A 20799-nucleotide genomic window follows, 5' to 3' on the forward strand; every position below is an offset into this window, starting at 1 on the left:
GCTTTGCTAAGTCCACGTACATTTGTAGTTCTATCAAAGCTACAAATCAAATGGTGATTAATTATCAGCTGATCACCCCTGGTTTAGTTTGGACCTGACAGATCACTCTGGGTGAGGATGGCAGAGCTCCCTGTCTTTGCTCAAGGGCATTCCCACCTGGGAAAACCCAGGAGACCGGGCAAGGATCTCATTCCTTCATTAAACACCACCCCAAGCTCTCTGGGGAGAGGCCTCTCTGTGGAGGGGTTTGCAGCACCCTGTGGAGAACACTGGGAATCTCTTGAGCATCCCAGAGCAGGAACAAGCTGAGCTGTGGGATGGCCAAGAGGAAGATCTGTGGACATGAGCCATGGCCAAGCAGATAAAATACCCAAGAAGGGCTTTTCCTTCCTTTCCTCTGTTCCTCCTCTGAACCAAGGAGATCTGAGTGACTTTGTCCACCACCAGTTTGACCCAGCAGCTCCCAGGCCAGGTTAATTCCTGTTCCCAGGGCAGGTCCATCCATGGGGGCACAGCAAATTGGAGATGATCACATGAAGCAGGGTCAGAGCACTTAGGAAGGGCAGCTGGCCAGGATTTATGCTCTTCCAGAAAAGCCCCAACTGCTCAGGCAGTGGAAAAGAAGAAATACTGGAAAATAAGACTATTTATGAAGCTTAAATAAAAAGCTGTCATTTAGATTAAGTCATATTGAAGCAGAAAATATTCACCAAATCATCAGAGCACTCAAGATTTATCTTGTTAATTTAATGGTTTGCATTTGATGGAAATGGGCAGCTTTTTCTGGTGCAGACAGAAATTTACTTTTGTTGCAATAACAAAGCCACAGCATTCACCAAGTCCTTCCCCTGCCCCAGGGCAGGCCCGTGTTGATCGTCTTTAATCTGGCTTTTAAACAAGGTTCTCTATTAATAGAGCTCTTAAAAAAAAAAAAAAAAAATCCATTCCCCGTGAGCAATCAATACAGCAAGATGTGGTACAAGTTCAGTGACAGGGGAAAAAAAATCAGCTGCAGCTTGAGAGAAATAGAGCCCCATTTAGGAGCTGAATTCAGTTCATTAGGGGGTTAAACACAAAGCCCTGCCTGAGCTCAGCACTGCTGGGTGGCCTGGCTGCAGAATGAAAGGCAGCAATTTCCCCTCCACACCGGGCCTGATTTTCATTTGTGCTGAAACCCCTTTGCACCACTCTGGAGGGGCCTTAAAGTGACTGGAAATGACAGCTTCCCGTGGCAGAAAGGGGCTCCAGCAGCAATTTTAAAAGCATCATTCCTGGAGTGGGGCAGGATGCTCCCGATCAGCCATCAAAGCCCATTCCAGGCTCAGGGAAGCAAAGGGGAGGCTGATGATCCTCTGGGAGCAAAGTGGCCCAGGATGGGCTTGCTGCTGTAATGGCACTCAGGAACCTTTGTAAAGCAGATTTTGAGATGTGTGGCTGGAAAATGAGATGCAAATGCTCGGTGTTATCGTTAATAAAGCCAGGCAGTGGCAGAGAAATGCAGGATTTTAGGAAAAAGCTGTAGCAAACCTCATTTTTGCCTCCCCTGCTTTTGAATGAAGTCGCAGCTCACCCAGACTGGGACTCTGTGGGGGAAGAGATGTGGGATGGACAAAATGATCTGTGGACATGAGCCATGGCCAAGCAGATACAATAGCCAAGAAGAGATTTTCCTTCCTTTCCTCTGCTTCTCCTCTGAACCAACAGGATCTAGGTGACTTTGTCCACCACCAGTTTGAACCAGCAGCTGCCCATCTGCAGAGGAAAAGGTGAAAACAACTTCCACACCCCCTTGGATTTGGGGTGAACAGGAGAAAATACCTGCTGTGGCCACAGCCTGGATAAAGAAGAGGGGGAATGGTCTCAGGGTCTGTTCCTGAAGAGATTTTCCTCTTTGTGGAGAAGGCAGTGGTCAGGAGGTCCTTCCTCAGGCTGGTGCCTGATTTTCCAGTTACAACTGGAAAAATGCATTAAAATGCTGTTACTACATTAAGGATGACACAGACAAGGCCCACACAGAGAAGGTGAACGTGACACACTGAGCAAATAAAGATTTCTCCACACAAAGGAGCTGAGGGAAGAGCAGCTACATGAACACACGGTACAAATGCAAAAAGTTTAATTTCAATAAATCATCTAGAAGAGAAAGACAATCCTGATTTATATGGGCTGGAGTCGCTCAGGAGCAGCCCTGGGAGAAGGATTTGGGGTCTTGGGGGTTGAGAGCTGGACCTGCCCCAGCCCAGAACCCCCCCAGTCCTGGGCTGATCCCAGCAGGGGAGGGGGGATCCTGTCCCTGTGCCCCTCAGGTGAGAGCCCACCTGCAGAGCTGCCCCAGCCCTGGGGACACAGCAGCAGGACCTGGAGCTGCTGGAGAGAGCCCAGAGAGGCCCCGGAGCTGCTCCAGGGCTGGAGCCCCTCTGCTCTGGAGCCAGGCTGGGAGAGCTGGGAATGTTCCCCTGGAGAAGGGAAGGATCCAGGGAGAGCTGAGAGCCCCTTGCAGGGCCTAAAGGGGCTCCAGGAGAGCTGCAGAGGGACTGGGGCCAAGGCATGGAGGGACAGGAGCCAGGGAATGGCTTCCCAGTGCCAGAGGGCAGGGCTGGATGGGAGATTGGGAATTGGGAATTGCTGGCTGGGAGGGTGGGGAGGGGCTGGAATGGAATTCCCAGAGCAGCTGGGGCTGCCCCTGGATCCCTGGCAGTGCCCAAGGCCAGGCTGGACATTGGGGCTTGGAGCAGCCTGGCACAGTGGGAGGTGTCCCTGCCCAGGCAGGGGGTGACACTGGATGATCTTTAAGGTCCCTTCCCACCCAAACCATTCCATGATTCCATGACAAAGCAATTCCCAACACGGAGTTTAAGCCTGTCAGTCATTCCCTGATGATCACAACAATCTGAAGTCACGAGATGCCAAGAGCAGCTGAATTTAAAGGGCACCTCCAGCTGCAGAAGCCAACAGCTCATCTTTCATGCTCCTCCCTACACACAGCAAGCAATGGTCTTAAAAATGTCAAAAATCTTAAGAAGATTGTCCCAACTCCTCCATGGTGCACAGTAATTCCTTCTCTAATATTCAGGAAACCTCAGAAGGCTGGAGCTTCACAAGGGGAAAGGGTGAGGGTGTGTTCTGTCTGCAGCTGACAAAGCACAGAAGATGAAGAAGGGAAACCCCACTTCCATTTTCCTACAAAATCTCTTTAAAATTGACTCGACTTCCTCAGCAAATTCATCTTCTCCCACCAGCTTTAATCCTTAAATGATTATTGTTAAAAAGAGTTTATATTCCCTCAAAAGACAAGAGCAGAAGGAAATGATTTTGTCATATCTGACTGGCTGGGGAAATAAAAAATCCAATTCTGAAGGGGAGCAGATAAGGGAAGAGCCATGGAAGAGCTGTCAGCTGAGCAAACACCAAATAATGAACAATGCAGAGACTGCCCAGCCCGATAAAACCCTGTGTTAGCTAGGCTGGGTTTAAATGAGGGATAATTGCAGCCCATCCACAGCCAGAGGTTATTGCATTTTTATCTCTGGGAAGGGGCCTTTGACAGCCTCACCCCAAAGCCACCAGCAGGTCACGCCTCTTTTTAGGGTTTCCCAAAATCAGACTTGCGCAGCTCCACTTTCTGGATATTCAGAGCTGTGCTCATAAATTCCCTGTTTGCATCCAAGGAAGCTTTGCTGGAAAAGCTGCTGACTTCCCACAAGGACAGGATCCAGGGCCACCATCTCCACGTCATGGAATTATTGGGATTATGGAATTTCTGGCATTGCACCAAAAATTCTGGTCCTTGGATGATGCCCTGACTGGGACCAGGACTGAATCTCAAGTTGTTGGGGCAGAAAAAGAGAAAGAATTAAAGATCAAAATTTCATTTATAAGCATGAGGTCAGGACAGCCTCTGTAATTTCCTACCACTGCCCCTTCTTTCCCTTGTTCCAGATCCTCCTGGCATTTGTGTACAGACATTTTAGGATGAAGTTATTACAAAGGAAGATGAATTTTTATTGTCAGGAGGACACTGCCAAGTGAAATATTACTCTCTGTGCTTTTATATGTTTATTCACCACTGCGTGGAACGTCCTCTCCAAAGCCTGAAAGTCACGCTCGTGCCCTTTAATATCTGGAAAATATTGATTTATTTAAAAACCTGAGTTTCAACCAGACCTGGAATTACAAATGATGTTTTATTTTAACAGCTCTGACTGTTAGAACGTAAATCCTCAGCCCCAAGAACTCTCCCAGTAACTAAATAAATATTTGGCTACTGAACTTTAATAGCATTTCCCACTGCGTTTTGTTTAATTTTGTTGTTTGTTCTTACTCCTCTAAAGCGAGAACAGAGCAAGTGTTGTCACCCAGGTATTGAGAAATCGAAGTCTGGGTTATAGGATATTAAAGCTACCTGGAGTAATTTGGGTTTTAATTGTTAATTGATTGTATAACCTTAATTACCCTTCTGGGTCCAAAGGAACTGATCATGGAAAGCTGAGTGAGGAGTTTAAAGTTCTGCTCTAGAGCAGAGTTAGAAGCCACAGGAAGAGATTTCAGTCACCCAGAGAAGCTCTGCTAAAAGGGACAATGATTTAATGGAGATAAAACGCTGTGATTTTATTCAGCACCAGCAAAGTTCCCTCATGAATTCCCAGAAAAAAAAGTCTGAGCTGATTTTCAATTCCCAACTCCCAGGAGAGCTCAGCTGCCCCGAGTCCTGGGCACCTTCCCCCAGGATTCTGCTCCAGATTCACAAACCAAACTGCAGAAATTCCCTGTACCCTCACCACATCCCCCTGAGTCCTGGGATCCCCTCAAAATCCTCAAAAATAACCCCCAAACCGAGGCCAAATCCTCCAAAACTCCTTTGCCTTCAAAAGCTGAAAGACTTTTCCAAGTTGGAAGTGATGCTCCTGGAGCCCTCCCCTGGTGCCCTCACAGCCCCCAGGAGGAACAGAGACGAAGCTGCTTCGCTTTCTGCTTCCCTCTGACACAGAAAAGCAGGAACAAAAGGTGCTCATTCCTGCTAAAATCCTGTATTTACACTGTTCCAATCCCCAGGCAGAGGTTTCCCACGGGAATTACTTACTCTGGGACGCTGAGAGGCTGGAGAAAGCTGCCTTGGTGCGTCCTGCCAGCCACTCCAGGCTCTCGTGCAGGTTGGCCAAGGCCTTGAGGTCGCTGACGTCCCGCAGGATCTCCTGCTGAGGGATCAGTTTGTCTCCCAAATTCCCAATCAGAACTTCGGACTCTTTGCCAAAAGCAGCCCTGAAATGGAAAGCAAAGCCCCCCTCAGGAGTGTGGAACCAGGGACAGCAGGAGGAGGCCTCGGTTACACCTCAGGGAAGGCCAAACCGGCCCTTGTGGGACCGTCCCGGGGATGTTGTCTGAGGGAGTTCCAGAGAAAATCCCCTCTGTCCCAGGGAGGTCTTTCCCATCCTTCTCCCTGTATTTACAGTCCTGGAATTCCACCTCACTCCTCATAGTTCCAAACTCCATCCCAAGCAACTCCCACCCCTCCTCACCCCACAGGGAATTCACACTTTGTAGGTGCTTCCCGTGTCTCCCTGGGATTTCCGTACATAACACTTTTCCATCTTTCCCTGGAAATCAGCTCTTCCCCTGAATCCCCTTTTTCTCCCCACATCCATTAAAACAAATCCCTAGTGAAACCCCAATGGCTGATCATGACAGATAAATGATTTGGAATATCAATCCATGAATTATTTGACTTCCAAGGAGACCCCACCTGGTGAAAAATAATGACCAAGAGAAACATGTTTAACCCAAAAACGCTGGAAAAAAATCTTTCCAGGTGTGATCTTCTGCCACATTCCACGTTTTCCATCTAGATTTAGCTTTCCCAATCCTCATCTCCACGAAGGAATTGTTTGGTTGTGTCCCAGGAGTATTCCCATGGCAAATATTCAGATTTTTGCAGGTAGAAGAGGAGACTCCACAAGACTTTTGGGGCATCATTGGAATGGAAAAAGCCAGGACACAGCTCCTACACCCAATTCCAAGAGCCCCCAGCTGAATCCAGGTGCATTTCACTGCCAGGCTCCAAGTGAGGCACATTTCCCCTGATATCCTCAGCACATTTTTCCCATCATTAGCTGCTCTTTTTGTTGGGAATTGGAATTCCACTTCCATCCAACTCTGCAAATCTCCACCATCAGCTCTTTTCTGAGGTCACCATGAGGAATCACCACTAAGCAGAAGAGCTCCAAGGAGTGCAGCAAAATCACCCCAGCAGTGGCACTTCCCAGTCTTTTTATTTCCAGATTTTATCCCCAGATCTGTGGGAATTCTCTGGTACTTAAGAAAAAAAAAAAAAAAACAACCAAAAAACCCACAGAAACATCCCCCAACCACGAATGGTTTTAAATTGCTCAACTGGAGTCATTAAAGGCAAAAAATTAAAAATAGCCTCCCTTAAAAAGATCTTTTTGAGATTAACAATGCCATTTGTAGGATTAATGAAACGGAAGGTTCTTCCTGGATCCAGGTTCAGAATTTATGTGAACCTCAAAAATAACCCCCAAATCGAGCCCAAATCCTCCAAAACTCCTTTGCCTTCACAAGACAAGCAAAAGCAGAAGGAAACTTCTGGGATGTGGAGGGAAGATCCAGGAACTCACTCGGTTTTACACCTCTGAGGTGAAACTCCTGAGAGTAACAGGATGGGTATCAATTGTGCTTGGGATGAGGCACATTTTCCTGTAGGAAAAGGTCTAAAAACTCCTTTCATATAAAGGAGCAGACTCTCATCAAAGGGAAATGACTCACACATATGGCAAACTCAGATTTATAGTCCCAGGATGGGGAAAAAAGTGTTCCCAGAGGGAATAAAGGGCTCCAGTTCACTGCCAATCTTACAAACCCATCCTTTCACCCCTTAAAAGTATTGTGGATATAATAAATAGAGCCTGAGGGATCGGAGAGGGAGATCTTTTATCCTACAGAGAGAAAGAAACAAGGGAAGAGCCAGAAAAGGTGAGAATGGGAGAGCTCAGAGGGAAAGGAAGGGAGAAGCCTCCCAAGAAGGCTTCAGGAAAGGACCTGTGGCGGGAAAAACACGGAGACAGCAAAAGTGAATAAAAAGAATGAAAAACCTCAAGCCCAACACTACAAAAACACCCATCAGAGAGCAGCTGGAACAACCTGAGATGCAGCTTTTGAGGAAAACCTTGGCTGCCCAGAGAGGGGGAACAAGGGAACATCACCCCCACCCCAAGGCAGAGAAGGATGGGTTGTCCTGGTAGAGGAGCTGTGGCTGCCCCTGGATCCCTGGCAGTGCCCAAGGCCAGGCTGGACATTGGGGCTTGGAACAACCTGGGATAGTGGGAGGTGTCCCTGCCATGGCAGGGGTGGCACTGGATGGGCTTCAAGGTCCCTTCCCACCCAAACCATTCTGGGATTCTGGGATTCTTTCCCAATTCCACTTCCTGGGCTTGCCCAGACTTTTTTAACAGAATGGGAATATGCAGCACCCTGATCCCTTTGGAAACAGCTGAAGAAACTCAAGCTGTGACCTGTCCCAGGAGCTTTGTCCCAACCTCCTGAGTTTATCACCTCCAAGCACCCTCTGGAGAAGAGCTCATGGAGCCTTTCCAACTCCCTGCAGTGCAGAATCATCCCTCTCCTCCTGTCCCTGTTCCCTGCCAGCAGAGCCCGACCCCCCCGGCTGCCCCCTCCTGTCAGGGACTTGTGCAGAGCCACAAGGTCCCCCCAGAGCCTCCTTTGCTCCAGCCTGAGCCCCTTTCCAGCTCCCTCAGCCGCTCCTGGGGCTCCAGCCCCTTCCCAGCTCCATTGCTCATCCTAAACCAAGGGAAGAGATCCCAATGAACAGCAGGGGTTGGGTAATTCTGACCATTTGGGATGATTTGATGCAGGATCCTTCTGTTACTTGGATATATCCAATCCCTTTGGTGCAGAGCAAGTGAGGATGAGCATCCTGAAGTGAGCAGGAGAAGCAGGAGGCAGCTGGAACTCCCTGCAGTCATTAAAAACCCAAAAGCACTGAAAGGAAAAGTCCTGTGGCACCTGGAAATGCTGGGAAGGGGTTTTTTAATTGCTCCATTAAATTCAGCCCGAGAACCCGATCCCAAGTTCAGCGTTCAGGAGCTTCTTGGGAGCCAAAGGTGAGAGGAAAAGCCCCACAGCTCAGGTTTGGATCTCAGCTCTACAACCAGAATTATTTGCACGGAGGGGTGACCTTCATCCCAACCTGGAATGTGAATTCCCAGACACCTCCTGAGCTTCCCAAAGCCTTGGTTTCCCTGCAGGACACAGCACCTTTTCCCCACTCACTGCAGAGCTGCTCCAAATCCCAGGAATTTCTGCATCACCAGATCCAAGCTCTTTTCCCACTGCTTTTCCCTCTCCAAGGCAGAGCTGGGAACACCTTTGGGGTTAATCACCAGCAGATCTGCCAGGGTGAGGAGCTGAGGGATCACCTTTCCACAGAGATAAGGGCAGCCTGTTTCACACTGCCCTCAGGGCCAAACAGCCTCCAGAGCTTCAAAAACCACTTCCAGGAGCAGAGGCTGGGCTTTGCTTCCCTTCCTCTCCTCGCCAAGCTGAGCTCCTCTAAAATGCTCCAGCAGGTCCCTCTGGCTGCCCAGCCCCACTGGAATATTCATGGGAAGTTCTGCTGGAGCCTTCCCTGCCTTTGGACATGTCCTCACTCAAGAGATAGTGAGGGGTTAAGACAACAAAATCAATCTCTGTCCGCAGGTAGGCAGAGGATTCTTTCTTGCAAGGGTTTTTTTGTTTGGATTCTTTTTAATTAAACAAGTGAGTTCCAGGAAAGACGGGAAGGAGGGAAAGCTGTGCATTGATGTCTTTTGAGGCCACGGGACAAAAACTGGTGGTGAACTTTTAGGATTTATTTAATTTACCAATATTCATAAAGGGATGCTGCTGAGTAACTCCATGTCCAAAAAGATCGTCTTCCCAAATTTCATCAAAGTTGAACCTTTTTTTCCAGCAAGGGATGGATAGTCCTGCCCTGCTGGCCAAGGATTAGGGCCCATGAACATCAAATACTGAAGTTTTAAATATCCTAAAGGTTAAAGTGATGATGAAATGAGCTCTCCCAAGGTCTCCCATCCCAGCCATACCCCTGGAATCCACAGGACCCACTTCCCTTTGGCTCCACTGCAGTGTCCAGGCAGAATTATTCCCAATCCATCAGCAGTGCCAAGAGGAAGAAGCAGCAGCAGTGAGGAAATCATGTTCCTTTGTGTTAGGAGAAAAGGCTGGGAAAAGGCTGCTTAAATGGGAAGAGGATGACAAAAAATCGGACAAGCAATTAATTTTATTTTGAAGCTTTCAGGAGGGATCTATTCAACCATCACCCGTCCTGGAGGAAGTTTCTGAGCCATCAATGGCTAAATCTGGCCCAGACCAATTATTATGATTTAAATGAATGCTACAGGAGCACTCACACAGCACTGGGGGGAACTGGGGCTTAACAGATGCTGCTCTGTGCAAACAGATACTGAGAAAAGATCTTTGTCCTAAAGCCTGGGCTGAAAAAAGTCCCGGCACAGGAGCTTTTCCCAGGGAATTCAGTGTGGAATAGGCTTTCCATTTCAGCTCCTCTGATCCAGTGTCACAAAATGCTTCAATTAATGGCCAGGAAAATGGAATAAATGGAATAAAATGCATATTAGGATCAAAATGTTGGCTCTGCCAGCATTGGGCTGAGCTCGGCCATCCACTTTTGCTTCACCAGGAATTTCCACTCAGCCAGCAGTGTCTGTTGGAGCTCTGGTATCCCATGCTGATGGCTCAGGAATCACAGGAAGAACCAGGAAGGGCTTCCCAGGCAAGGAAATGAAGCATAAATGTGAAAACGAAGATGCAGGTGAGGACTGACTCCATGAAATTCAACTCAGGGACTGCACAGAGAGACCTCTGCAGCCTCCCTGTTCCACTGGGGATGTTTTTAAATCCCTGCCCAAGCTGCAAACCCTTCTGTGACCACACAAATCCCATCCTTTCCAAGCTGCATCCTCCCTGTCACGGGGCTTCCAGGCAGGGAAGGAGGAAAATGACAATCTGGGCAAATTAGACTTGTTATTTTCAACAGCTTCTCCTACTCCTCCAGTTTTACAGCCAAGTGCCAATCAAGGGAGTGATGAATAGGGATGGGAATGTGCAGGCTCTGGAATCACACAGGAGCTGAGCCATTCCCAGCGTGCAGGGAAAAGGAATCTGCCCTGGTGTTGGGGTTTTAGTTTAGTCTTAGTTTTTTTTCCTGTTAAAGGAATTTTCTCCCATATGCATGTTGCTAGGGGACAAATAGCTGTACTTAAGAAAGACAAAAAGGGGAGTGGGGCGGGCCTGGCTACCCCTTTGTCTACACCTGGGTGTGGGGTCAGTTCGCTCTGAGCGTCCGGAGAGAGAAGCTGCAGAGAAAGGAGCTGCTGCTTCTTTCTTTTTTGGCCGTTCTTTCTTCCTGCTGGAAGCAACGCCGGGACCCCAAAAGCCGCTTTCCCTGCCCTGCTGGAGACCGGGCTGTGGCTGCCCTGCCCCACTGCTGCTTCGAGCTTTCGCTACGCTGTAGCCCTGCTCGCCCTGCCTGCCTGGGCCTCCGTGGGGTTCTCCCATCTGGATACATCTCGCCTGCCACCCGGGATTTGCGTCCGTCCCTGCCGTTCCAGCCGCCGTTCTAGCCTGCTGTTTCAGCCTGCTGTTCCTGAGAGCCCGGGATCAGCTGCCCAGGGGTTTGTGAAGCCTTTGTCCCATCCTTCCCGGGATCCCAGGGCACCAGAGCCGCGGGTTTCCCGAGCTCGCTCCGGAGCGCCCCCTGCAGCCGCGGGGGAACCATCGCACCTGCCCTGCTCACCGGGAGCCGCCAGCGCCCCTGCCGGCTGCGAGCGGAACTGCACCCGAGGGGAAAGGGCCCGACAGCCGAGAAGGCTGGCACTGGGTTTGTGACTGCTGTTACTGCCATAGTTGTTGTTGTTTTGTTTGACTGGTTATATACATATATATATAGTAAAGAACTGTTATTCCTATTTCCCACATCTTCGCCTAAAGGCTCTTGATTTCAAAATATAATAACTTGGAGGGAAAAGGGGTTATATCTGCCACTTCAAGGGGGGCCTCTGCCTTCCTTAGCAGACACCTGTCTTTCAAAACCGAGACACCTGGAAAGGTAGGAACAACTTGGTTTGGGCACAGAGAGTTGTCTCCAAAAGAATTCCCTCTGGAAGTACCACTATTTCTCATTTGGCTCTCCTGAATTAATTCCTGGAGCTGGGATGGAGGGGAAGCTCCACCAGGTCATGGCATTCCTTTCACAGCATCGTTTTTGGGAATTCCTGCCCACTACAACCAGTTGGCCCCTCCACTAGGTCAGAAAATGCTGCTGCCTTCATCACACGGGCGATCAGAGCAGCACCAACCAGCAGGACAAGGGTCTGCCTGGATTCAAAGGAATCCTTTCTTTCCTTCCCCAATCCCAGGCACTTCTCTGACTCAGATCACAAAGACAACGCTCCAAATGGCTTTGTTTGAACAACACAGCAAGCAGAAATTGCACCAGGGGAAGTTTAGGTTGGATATTGGGAAAACTTCCCCAAAAAGGCCGCCCAGGGCAGGGGTGGAGTCCCCATCCCTGGAGGGGTTTCAGAGCCATGTGGATGTGGCACGTGGGGACATGGGCAGTGGTGGCCTTGGCAGTGCTGGGAATGGATGGACTCGATGATCTCCAAAGTCCTTCCCATTTCCCAAACGGTTCCACAGCTCTCCTCACACCTGGGGACACAACAGCTATGAAAACACCGTAAATTTGTTCCCACTTTTTGCTGCTGCTCTCCTTGAAACCCTTTCACAACTCCCCCCAATATTTTACCTTATAAAATCCTCCTCCTCCTCTCTCTTGGGCCTCAGCTGCTTGGGCTGGGCCATGTTGCTCCAGTTGGGCAGGGATTTCAGGAGCCTGCTGATATCGTCGTCCTTGGCCCAGGATGCGCTGATCACCAACTTCTCATCCGACTGCACGATGGTCCTGTGGGGAGAGCAGCAACAACCACCTCAGAGAGGAGCAAATCGTGCTTTTAGTGCCACTTTTAATTTAATTCTGCATTAGTCATTAAAATCCCTATCACACAGAGGAGGAATTCCACACAGAGCTCGCGAGGAGGGGATGGCAACGCGGGTGGACAGGGTATAAAATTCTCTTAAACACACAACCCCTGATGGACTTTGAGAGATCTTTTAAGGGAAAAAGGGCCATTTCCCTAAATTCTCCAGCCTTTGAAATTCAACTTGGCACCCAGCTGGAGGAGGTCACCCTGTCCTGGCATCTCCATGGATCATCTTCCTCTGGAATCTAAGTGGAGCTCAGCAGCCTCTGCCCATGGTGGAGTCACTGCAAGGTGGGACCAGCCCAGGAACCCCTGGCTGGAAGCCACCACCTTCCCCCACCCCCAGCTGGCCCAGCCTGGGACCGGGGCTGAAGCAATGAAGGGGAAATGAAGGGCCCAGGATCTTCTTTCCAGTCATCCAAAGCATCTCCTGATGGAGATTCCAGCTAAACCCTGTGTGGGAAACTGATTCAGGGATCGCAGTGTGTTCCAGTCAGGAAGAATTTCCCTGTTTTGCATTTTTGGCAGGGTAACTCATCTGAATTCCTGACTGGGAATTTCAGGAGACAAATGGGATGCTGGATTTGGAGCAGTCAATCCACAACCTTAAAGATCCTCATTTCCAATCCCTGCCATGGCCAGGGACACCTCCCACTGTCCCAGGCTGCTCCAAGCCCCAATGTCCAGCCTGGCCTTGGGCACTGCCAGGGATCCAGGGGCAGCCCCAGCTGCTCTGGGAATTCCATTCCAGCCCCTGCCCACCCTCCCAGCCAGCAATTCCCAATTGCCAATCTCCCACCCAGCCCTGTCCTCTGGCACTGGGAAGCCATTCCCTGGCTCCTGTCCCTCCATGCCTTGGCCCCAGTCCCTCTGCAGCTCTCCTGGAGCCCCTTTAGGCCCTGCAAGGGGCTCTCAGCTCTCCCTGGAGCCTTCCCTTCTCCAGGTGAACATTCCCAGCTCTCCCAGCCTGGCTCCAGAGCAGAGTTTGGAATGGGCTGAGCCAACAGCGACATTCCCACACCCCAGCATCCACTGACACGGACCCGGCAGAGCCATTCCAGACACACTCTCCCAGCTCCAGGCCGGAACGCTGGGACAGAGATGAGCTGTCAGCAGCACTCAGGTGGTGATTTTGGGAATAAATAGAAACAAAAACAACACCACCCCGAGCATCTGCGCTTTGCAAAGGAAAACAGCGAGAAAGACACCGAGGCAGGAGCCAGCTCCGATCCATCCCAAAGAGAACAGCTCATTTCTCTTCCCACCCTTTCCCCATCCACCAGGAAAACAAGCTCTGCTCAGGAGCCGCCCAGGATTTGTGAAAACGAACTCGTCACATGCACTTACAGACAAATTTTCCTTCCCTTCAAGTTTCACGTTCAATCTGTCACAGACAAAAGGCTGAGTTTTGTTTCCAGCCACACAAGACCCCAGCGTCAACATTCCCGTGTGGGCCTTCTGCTGCTGGGAGGGAGTCGGTGTTTTTCCACTCAGGGGAAATAAAAAAAAAAGGTCTTTTATTTTTCACCCTGGTGAAAACAGAGGGGAATAAAAGAGCTCCACCAGCAGCTCAGATGTGTGACATCTGAGATGGAAGAAGGGCATTTGATGATATCTGGGCATTGCTGTGCCAAGGCAAGACAACTGTTCCAGGGAATACATCAGCCAGGGCTTTGTCCTCTGCACATTTAAATGACTGAAGTAATACTCTCCTTCCCTTGGGAGTCTATTTCACACTTGAACAAATCCAAGTCTTGGATAAAAACACTCCTGATACCGAGCTCGTGTTTTATTTCCCTCAATTTCATCCCATTACTCCCCGTTATTTCCCCTCTCAGCTCAGCTCTCTGCGCTTCCACTGTTTGCTCTCTTCAATTATTTACAGCCTTATCGTGGCCCTTCAGACGTCCACAATTCCAAGGGTTCTTTGGGAGTGTCCTGATGGAGTCACACAGAGCCACCTCTCTGTTTTATGATCCTTATTATCCTCTGTCCTCAAAATTCCTGCTGTTTGTGGAGTCAGCGCTGGGGAGGAGACATGGGAGGATGCTGGGATGCTCTAACAAGCTGCAAACTCAGCCTGGTGTCCTTGCTTTTCCAGGGTCAGAGTTTTCCAAGAGCCTAATCCACGATTCCTGCTTTCCTCACCTTTTGGTGGTGTGGTATCCATGGAGTCCTGGAATGGCTTGGGTTGGAAGGGACCTTAAAGCTCATCCATGGGCAGGGACACCTCCCACTGTGCCAGGCTGCTCCAAGCCCCAATGTCCAGCCTGGCCTTGGACACTGCCAGGGACGGGGATTCCTCTCTGGGCAAGATCCATGAATCCACAGATCCACTGAAATCAGTGAGCTCCAAAATAATCCATGCTGGACACTCCCACCCTTGGGTGGGTCCCCTGGAATTATACCCCCACTCTCCCCCAGGGCTCCAACACCTCCTGATTTTTATGGACAGGTTGGTTTTGCTCCAACATTGAGAAGATGTTGGAGAGGGTGAAACGTCCCCGATTTCCATTGCACACCCAACTTTCCCCATCAGTTACAGACTCCTTTTTCCCACATTTTTTTCCCAGCTTCTCAGGCAGTGTTCACCCTCTGTACCTTCAATCCAGTTTGGATCCATGAGTGAATTATCCTGGGACAGGGTGACACCTTTTAGTACAGCTCAAAACTCTTCCATTCATCCCCATTCCCCTTCTCCCAAACTCCTCCATAATTATTCCTGCTGCTGCCATAGGGAGCTGACCTTGGAGCCTGACATGGATCCAAGTGCCCACCAAGCTGCTCCATCACTCCCCTCCTCAGAGGACAGAGGGAGGAGAAAAGATGGAAAAAAACCTCATGGATCAAGCTTTTATTGCAGAGCAGAGGTCATAAAATATGGAATATCAGTTTGGGACAGCTGTCCTGGATATGTCTTTCCCAAAATTTTGCCCATTCCCAGCCTGCTGGTGAGGGGGGAATGTTGGAGAGGCAGCCTTGATGCTGTGGCCAAAATCCTGGTGTGTGCCAGCACCTTCCCAGGTACCAATCTAGATTTTTGGAGGATTTTTTCCTCTTCCCATGGCCAAGGTGATGTTTCCATGCTGAGCTTGTGCTGCCAAGGGTTAAAAAGCAGCTGAGGGGACACCCCTACCCCAAAAAGAGTCAAAAAAGCAACTTAAACTCCAAAAATTCATGCAAGGAGGGGAAGATGCCACTAAGAAGCAGCAAAATGATTTCCTGGGGAATCCAAAAATCCTGTTTGACTGCACACCCTACATTTTGGTTGAATTAATCTGCTCTTTCTCAATAAAAAAGAGGCTTGGATTTATTTTGCCTGGCTGGAAAGCACGAAGGGTTTCTTTTCTTCACCATTTTGAGAGATCCAGGCCCAGTTATTTCCCACATTTTTTCCCCCCTTAATTTAGCTGAGAGAGTTCAGCCAAAGGAGGTTGGTCACCAGAAACTGCCTCCACAGAGGGAGCTGAGCACCTCCAGAGGCTTTAATCACTTTTGAACCCTCCGAATCCCATTTTGGTGATGCCCATCTCTTTTTAAGACTAAAAAAAAAACCTTTGGGTGAGCGATGCCTTCACACAGAGCCTTCAGAGAGGTTCAAAAATGGACGAGGTGAGGGTGAAGATGGGTGAGAAGGGGGTGGACACACAAGCCAGAGCTTAAAGCGGGCAACGAAATAAAGATGTGCAACTTCTATGTGGACATGGGTAAATAGTGGTCAGTTTAGGTAGAAAGGCATGGAAAGAGATTGATTTTAGCATTTGAGGCAGCAAATTTTGTCGGGGAAGGGTGTTGGCAGGAGATTAGAAAGATGGACTCGTGTTAAGGGCAGCAGCTGTGAACTCCCCGCCCCTGTGATGCCTTTTAAGGCCTTTCAGTACCTCCAAAAGTCCCATAAAAATGGTTTTATACTCAGGTTTTGAACGTAAAATGGTTTTGAACTCCGGAGTTGGGCTGCTCTCCTGGAAATCTGCTGGAGACGGGGGTTGGACACGACTGAAAAGCGCTGCCAGCACGGCAGGAGGTTTGGGGGCTCCATCTCCCGTTTTTGTTTGCATTTTCAGCCCCAGCCCCTCATCAATTAGTCAGAAACCGGAGCTGACTTTTGTAAACAGTTTGTGTGGCAAGCTGGAAGTGGAATTTGGACAGAAATGAGATGTGAAGGAGAGATCTCAATCTCACCTATGCTGAACTTCCGAAATTCGTCACCGATTGACACACGAGAGCTGCTATTTATAGAAACGTCCAATCCCACCCAGCCCCCTTAGGTTTGATTTTTTTTTCCCTTAAATCCTTGGAAACCATGAGCCAAACAGAGCTCAGACATGAACAATCTCAGCTGTGCATTTCCCAGTCCTGACGTCCTTCCCGAGCTGCTCTGCAGAGAGCTCCGGATAAAATCCTGCCTGGAGGAGCCTCCCTTTGGGTGCTTTTTACCCACATTTGCTCACACTCCCCCTGAAGGAACACACAGGGAACAAATCCTACAAAAAACCACCTCTGTGGCTTCCCAAATTCTCACTCTTTGCCATCCCAAGAGCAGCCCTTGCTCCGCCAGCTCTGCTAGATGGGATCGACTCCCAGCTCCAAGGAGTTCATCCCGATTTTAAGGAGCTACAAATAATCCCAACTCCCCCAACTTCATCAACACCAGGATTTATCCATCCCAACACCCCAGGGAAACCCCTGGAGCAAAGGGCAGGGCTGTGTGGAGCCCAGATCCCTGCAGAGGGCATAACATCCCCGTGGATGGAACCGGGAACGCCGGGAGCTGCTCCGTTGCCCCCGCATTCCTGGGAATGGATGTGGATTTCTATTTCAGTCCTTTGCCAGCAGCAAAACGAGAACATTTCCTATTTTTTCCTCTCACTGCAATCAGGAGATGGCCAAATTAGCATTGTCCTAATTAGCCCTCAGCAGGTGCCAAAGCCAGGAATGGCAAAGGAAGGAAGGACCTTGGAGTTCAAGCCAAACAAATCAAATCCGTTGTCTGGCTCCAGGCAGGGAAGTTTGGGATGAAAAAGGAATATTTTGGACAATGGCACACGAGCAGTTCCCAGTTTAGGGTGGTGTTCAGGCAAAGTTTAGCCTCTGCTCACTGCCATTGTTAATAATAATAATAATAACAACAACAACAATAATAATAATAATCATGATAATAATAATAATGATAATGATGATGATGAGCCCGTTTGCCGGATGAAGCTTTTCCTGAAAAAAATCAGGCAATGGGAAGTAATTTTTGGTCGGGAAACACAAGGGCTTTTTCAGGCTCAATAGCCATGGAGGGGATGATGTAGAGCAGCTCTTCGTGCCTACATTCCTGCAGCTCTGTAGTGGTTTTTCATGGAATTATTTATTCCCATGGGATGGGGCACGATCCTGATTTTCCTGTCCAGGAGGGCTGTTTTACAGATGGATAACTGGGATGTACTTAGGAAAAGTTATTTATCAACAGGAGAAGTTATTTATCAATTTCCTTATTTATAAATTTCCTGATTTATCAGGAAATCTCTGATAAATCAAGCACCTGAAGGGTTTAACCAAACACCTCTGTGGCCAGTGGGATTGTGCTGCCTTGAGATCCCATGCTTTGGCTGGGGAAAGTTAGGGATGGATCATCCCAAAATGTCAAGGGAACAGGGACAGAGCATTTGGGGACTCCCTGTCAGTTTACAGAATTGTTTTGGGAAAGTTGCACCAAAACCAGTGTGGATTCACACAGTTACTAATTCCTAAAATCCCAGGATCAATTCGGGTGGAAAAGACCTCTAGGATCGAGTCCAACCATTCCCAGCACTGCCAGGGCCACCACTGAGCCACATCCACAGGGATTTGAAATCCCTGCAGGGACAGAGACTCCAACTGGAAGGGATGGAGCCCCTCTTCCAATGCCTGACCAACGTTTCAGGGAAGAAATTTTTCCTAATATCCAATCTCAACCTCTCTCGGTGCAACCTACGGCCATTTCCTGAAATTCCTGAAGTGCCACGAGAGCCGAGTACCCAAATCTCAATACAATTAATTCAAATAAAGCTGAATTCCTTGCAAATGTTCAGATGAAGAATCTGAATGACTTTACCAGAGAGCCAAAGGCACATTCAACCATTTATTTTGAAGGGGACACTTCAGACTCTCAGTGTCCAACTTGAGGTCTCCTTTTACCATGGAATTCTGGAATGCTTTGGGTAGGAAGGGACCCTGGGCAGGGACACCTCCCACTGTCCCAGGCTGCTCCAGCCCCAGTGTCCAGCCTGGCCTTGGACACTTCCAGGGATCCAGGGGCAGCCCCAGCTGCTCTGGGAATTCCAGCCCAGCCCCTGCCCACCCTCCCAGCCAGCAATTCCCAATTCCCAATCTCCCATCCAGCCCTGCCCTCTGGCACTGGGAAGCCATTCCCTGGCTCCTGTCCCTCCAGCCCTTGTTCCCAGTCCCTCTGCAGCTCTCCTGGAGCCCCTTTACACACTGGAAGGTGTCATCCTGCTGGACTAAGGGAAGAGCTGGAGCAATTTCTAAGCTCTACCACCACTCTCATCCACATCTCAAGACCCTAAACCATGGAGCGATGTGGATAAATCCGCTGGGAAGCCACAACTCCTCCTGACCACAATTCCGCTGACCGTAATTCCAGTGGTTTTTTTTCCCAAGAAGAAAACACCCTTGACCATCCCAGCAGAGACGATTCCAGAAGGAACTCCTGAGAACCACGGCAGAACAGCCAACGCCAAAAGCAGTGACTCCCCCTGAAGTGCTGTCCCAGGCCGTACCTGTAGGCCAGGGTGCAGGTGTCCTTGTACTCCTGGAGCTTCACGCACACCATGTTGAGGAACTGGTCCGAGTAGGCGCTCAGGTCGTGCATGAGGTTCATCAGGTCCTGGACTGTCTTCTCCACGATCACCGTGCTCTGCGGAGGGGACAAGAACCCAGGCATGAGCAGCAGCTCGGTGAATCTTTAGCTCAGCCCTCTCCTGCTTTGCTAATTGTCGTCCCAGATGCAAATGTGCAGCTCCCCAACACCGAGCAGGCGCTGGAGCGGCTCTGCCAGAGGCTCCTGCGAGGCTGAATTAATGAGGGGAAGGAAAAAACTGGGAAAGAGAAGGAGGGAAGTGGTTTGAGGGTTTGAATATCAGCTCGGGAAGTTTGGGTTTCTGACCCGCTTCCTGAAGTTCACCAGGTCTTTCCTGCATTAGGTGAAACCTCAAAATGAGAATTGTGATTTTTAGGGGAACGAGGAACACACAGCTCAGACTGCTGCTCCACATCCCATAGATCCTGGAATTACTGAGGTTGGAAAAGACCTCCAAGACCATCCAGTCCAACCTGTGACCCATCCCCACCTTGTCACCCAGCCCAGAGCCCTGAGCGCCACTAAAACCCCCGATGAGCAGGTTTGGTTTCCTCCAGCCTGCAGGAGGTACCATAAATCCAGTAATGTCCAAGATTTCAACAGCTCCATGAATTCTGGGATTTCTGAGCCCCCTCCCATGGTGACTTGGCATGGTTTGTATTTGTTTTGCCCACTGTGTTTGATTTTGTTGCTGCAAACAAGACAGAGGGGAGGCCTTGGAAGTCCCAAGTTGATAGAAATTGAATTATTCATGGTCTCAGTAGAGTGAAGGGTCATTCCTGAACTGCAGCAAAGGCAAAGGAAGAGACTGAAGCATTTGGGAATCCTGGTTGGGAAATTTGGAACTCAAATTCTATGGGAGGATCGCAGGGATTTGGAAAGAGCCCTGCTTTGTCTGTTAATCAGGACGTGAGGAGAAGTTGGTGACTCAGCACAAAATCTCATCGACCCCAAATCACCACCTCTGCCACATCCCCACGAGCCCAACTTCCACCTCTCCACTGATTTCCCAATTAAAGCGTGGCAGCATCGCCCGGATCCCTAATCCTGCTCCTCCAGAGCACCCCCTGAGGGACAGGAATTGATCCTGCACCGCTCCCTGTCCCTGATTTGCTAAAAAAGCACCTTCCAACCTCATCCTCATTGGGAGCACTCCTGAGTCTTTGGAATGGGGGGTTCCCTGAAGGCTCAGGCACCACCTGTGCTTTTCCTGGCACACCTGGCTCCCAACTATACTTGGAGAAAAAAAAAACAATCCCACTTTGTTGGTTGCTCTTGTATCTTATCAAGCTCTGCTCTTAAGCAAGTCCCAGGAATTAACCCATCTTTCCTACTGTAATTAGCAACGAGTTGGGATTATTTTGGCCAAACAAAACCCGATTCTGGCATAGCTGCTGCTCGGATGCTCCTGTTGGTGCCACTCCTCCAAACATCCACGTTTTAATAAATACTCAATCCCAGCCTGAGCTTGGAGATCAATCCCTGAAGGATTTGTATCCCAGAGACATCCCCAGGAAATGGAGCAGGGAAGAGCCTGGAGGGGCCGTGGCAGCCCTGGATGCCGATTCCGCAGGGATGGGCTCTGAGGTGGGAGCGCGGCTCGTCAGCTCCAGGATTCCAAAATTGCCAAGGTTCATTTCTATCCCTGCCTGGGATGTGGGAAGGAGCCCAGTGAGGGCAAAACCAGCATTTTAAGGCTCTACCCAAATCCTACTAAAATCATGGAATGGTTTTGGTGGGAAGGGAACTTAAGAGCTCATCCCATTCCATAGGCAGGGACACCTCCCACTGTCCCAGGCTGCTCCAGCCCCAATGTCCAGCCTGGCCTTGGGCACTGCCAGGGATCCAGGGGCAGCC

At 49.6% G+C, this 20799-nt stretch overlaps 1 protein-coding gene across 1 annotated transcript in view; it reads right to left on the reverse strand.

Annotated features, from left to right (window-relative positions):
• EXOC4 (exocyst complex component 4) overlaps positions 1 to 20799 on the reverse strand; it is a 268855-nt gene that overhangs the window by 34129 nt on the left and 213927 nt on the right. Inside the window, exons 10-12 of the mRNA XM_042052282.1 lie at positions 18863 to 18999; positions 11861 to 12016; positions 5081 to 5259 (exon numbers count right to left, since the gene is read on the reverse strand). Coding sequence (XP_041908216.1) covers positions 5081 to 5259; positions 11861 to 12016; positions 18863 to 18999 — 472 coding nt within the window. The remainder of the gene's footprint in view (positions 1 to 5080; positions 5260 to 11860; positions 12017 to 18862; positions 19000 to 20799) is intronic.

This window comes from Corvus kubaryi, unplaced genomic scaffold (assembly GCF_017639235.1).
Source record: "Corvus kubaryi isolate FWS band 111438036 unplaced genomic scaffold, C.kubaryi_AGA036_p1.0 135, whole genome shotgun sequence".
In the NCBI taxonomy this organism is placed as follows: Eukaryota; Metazoa; Chordata; class Aves; order Passeriformes; family Corvidae; genus Corvus; species Corvus kubaryi.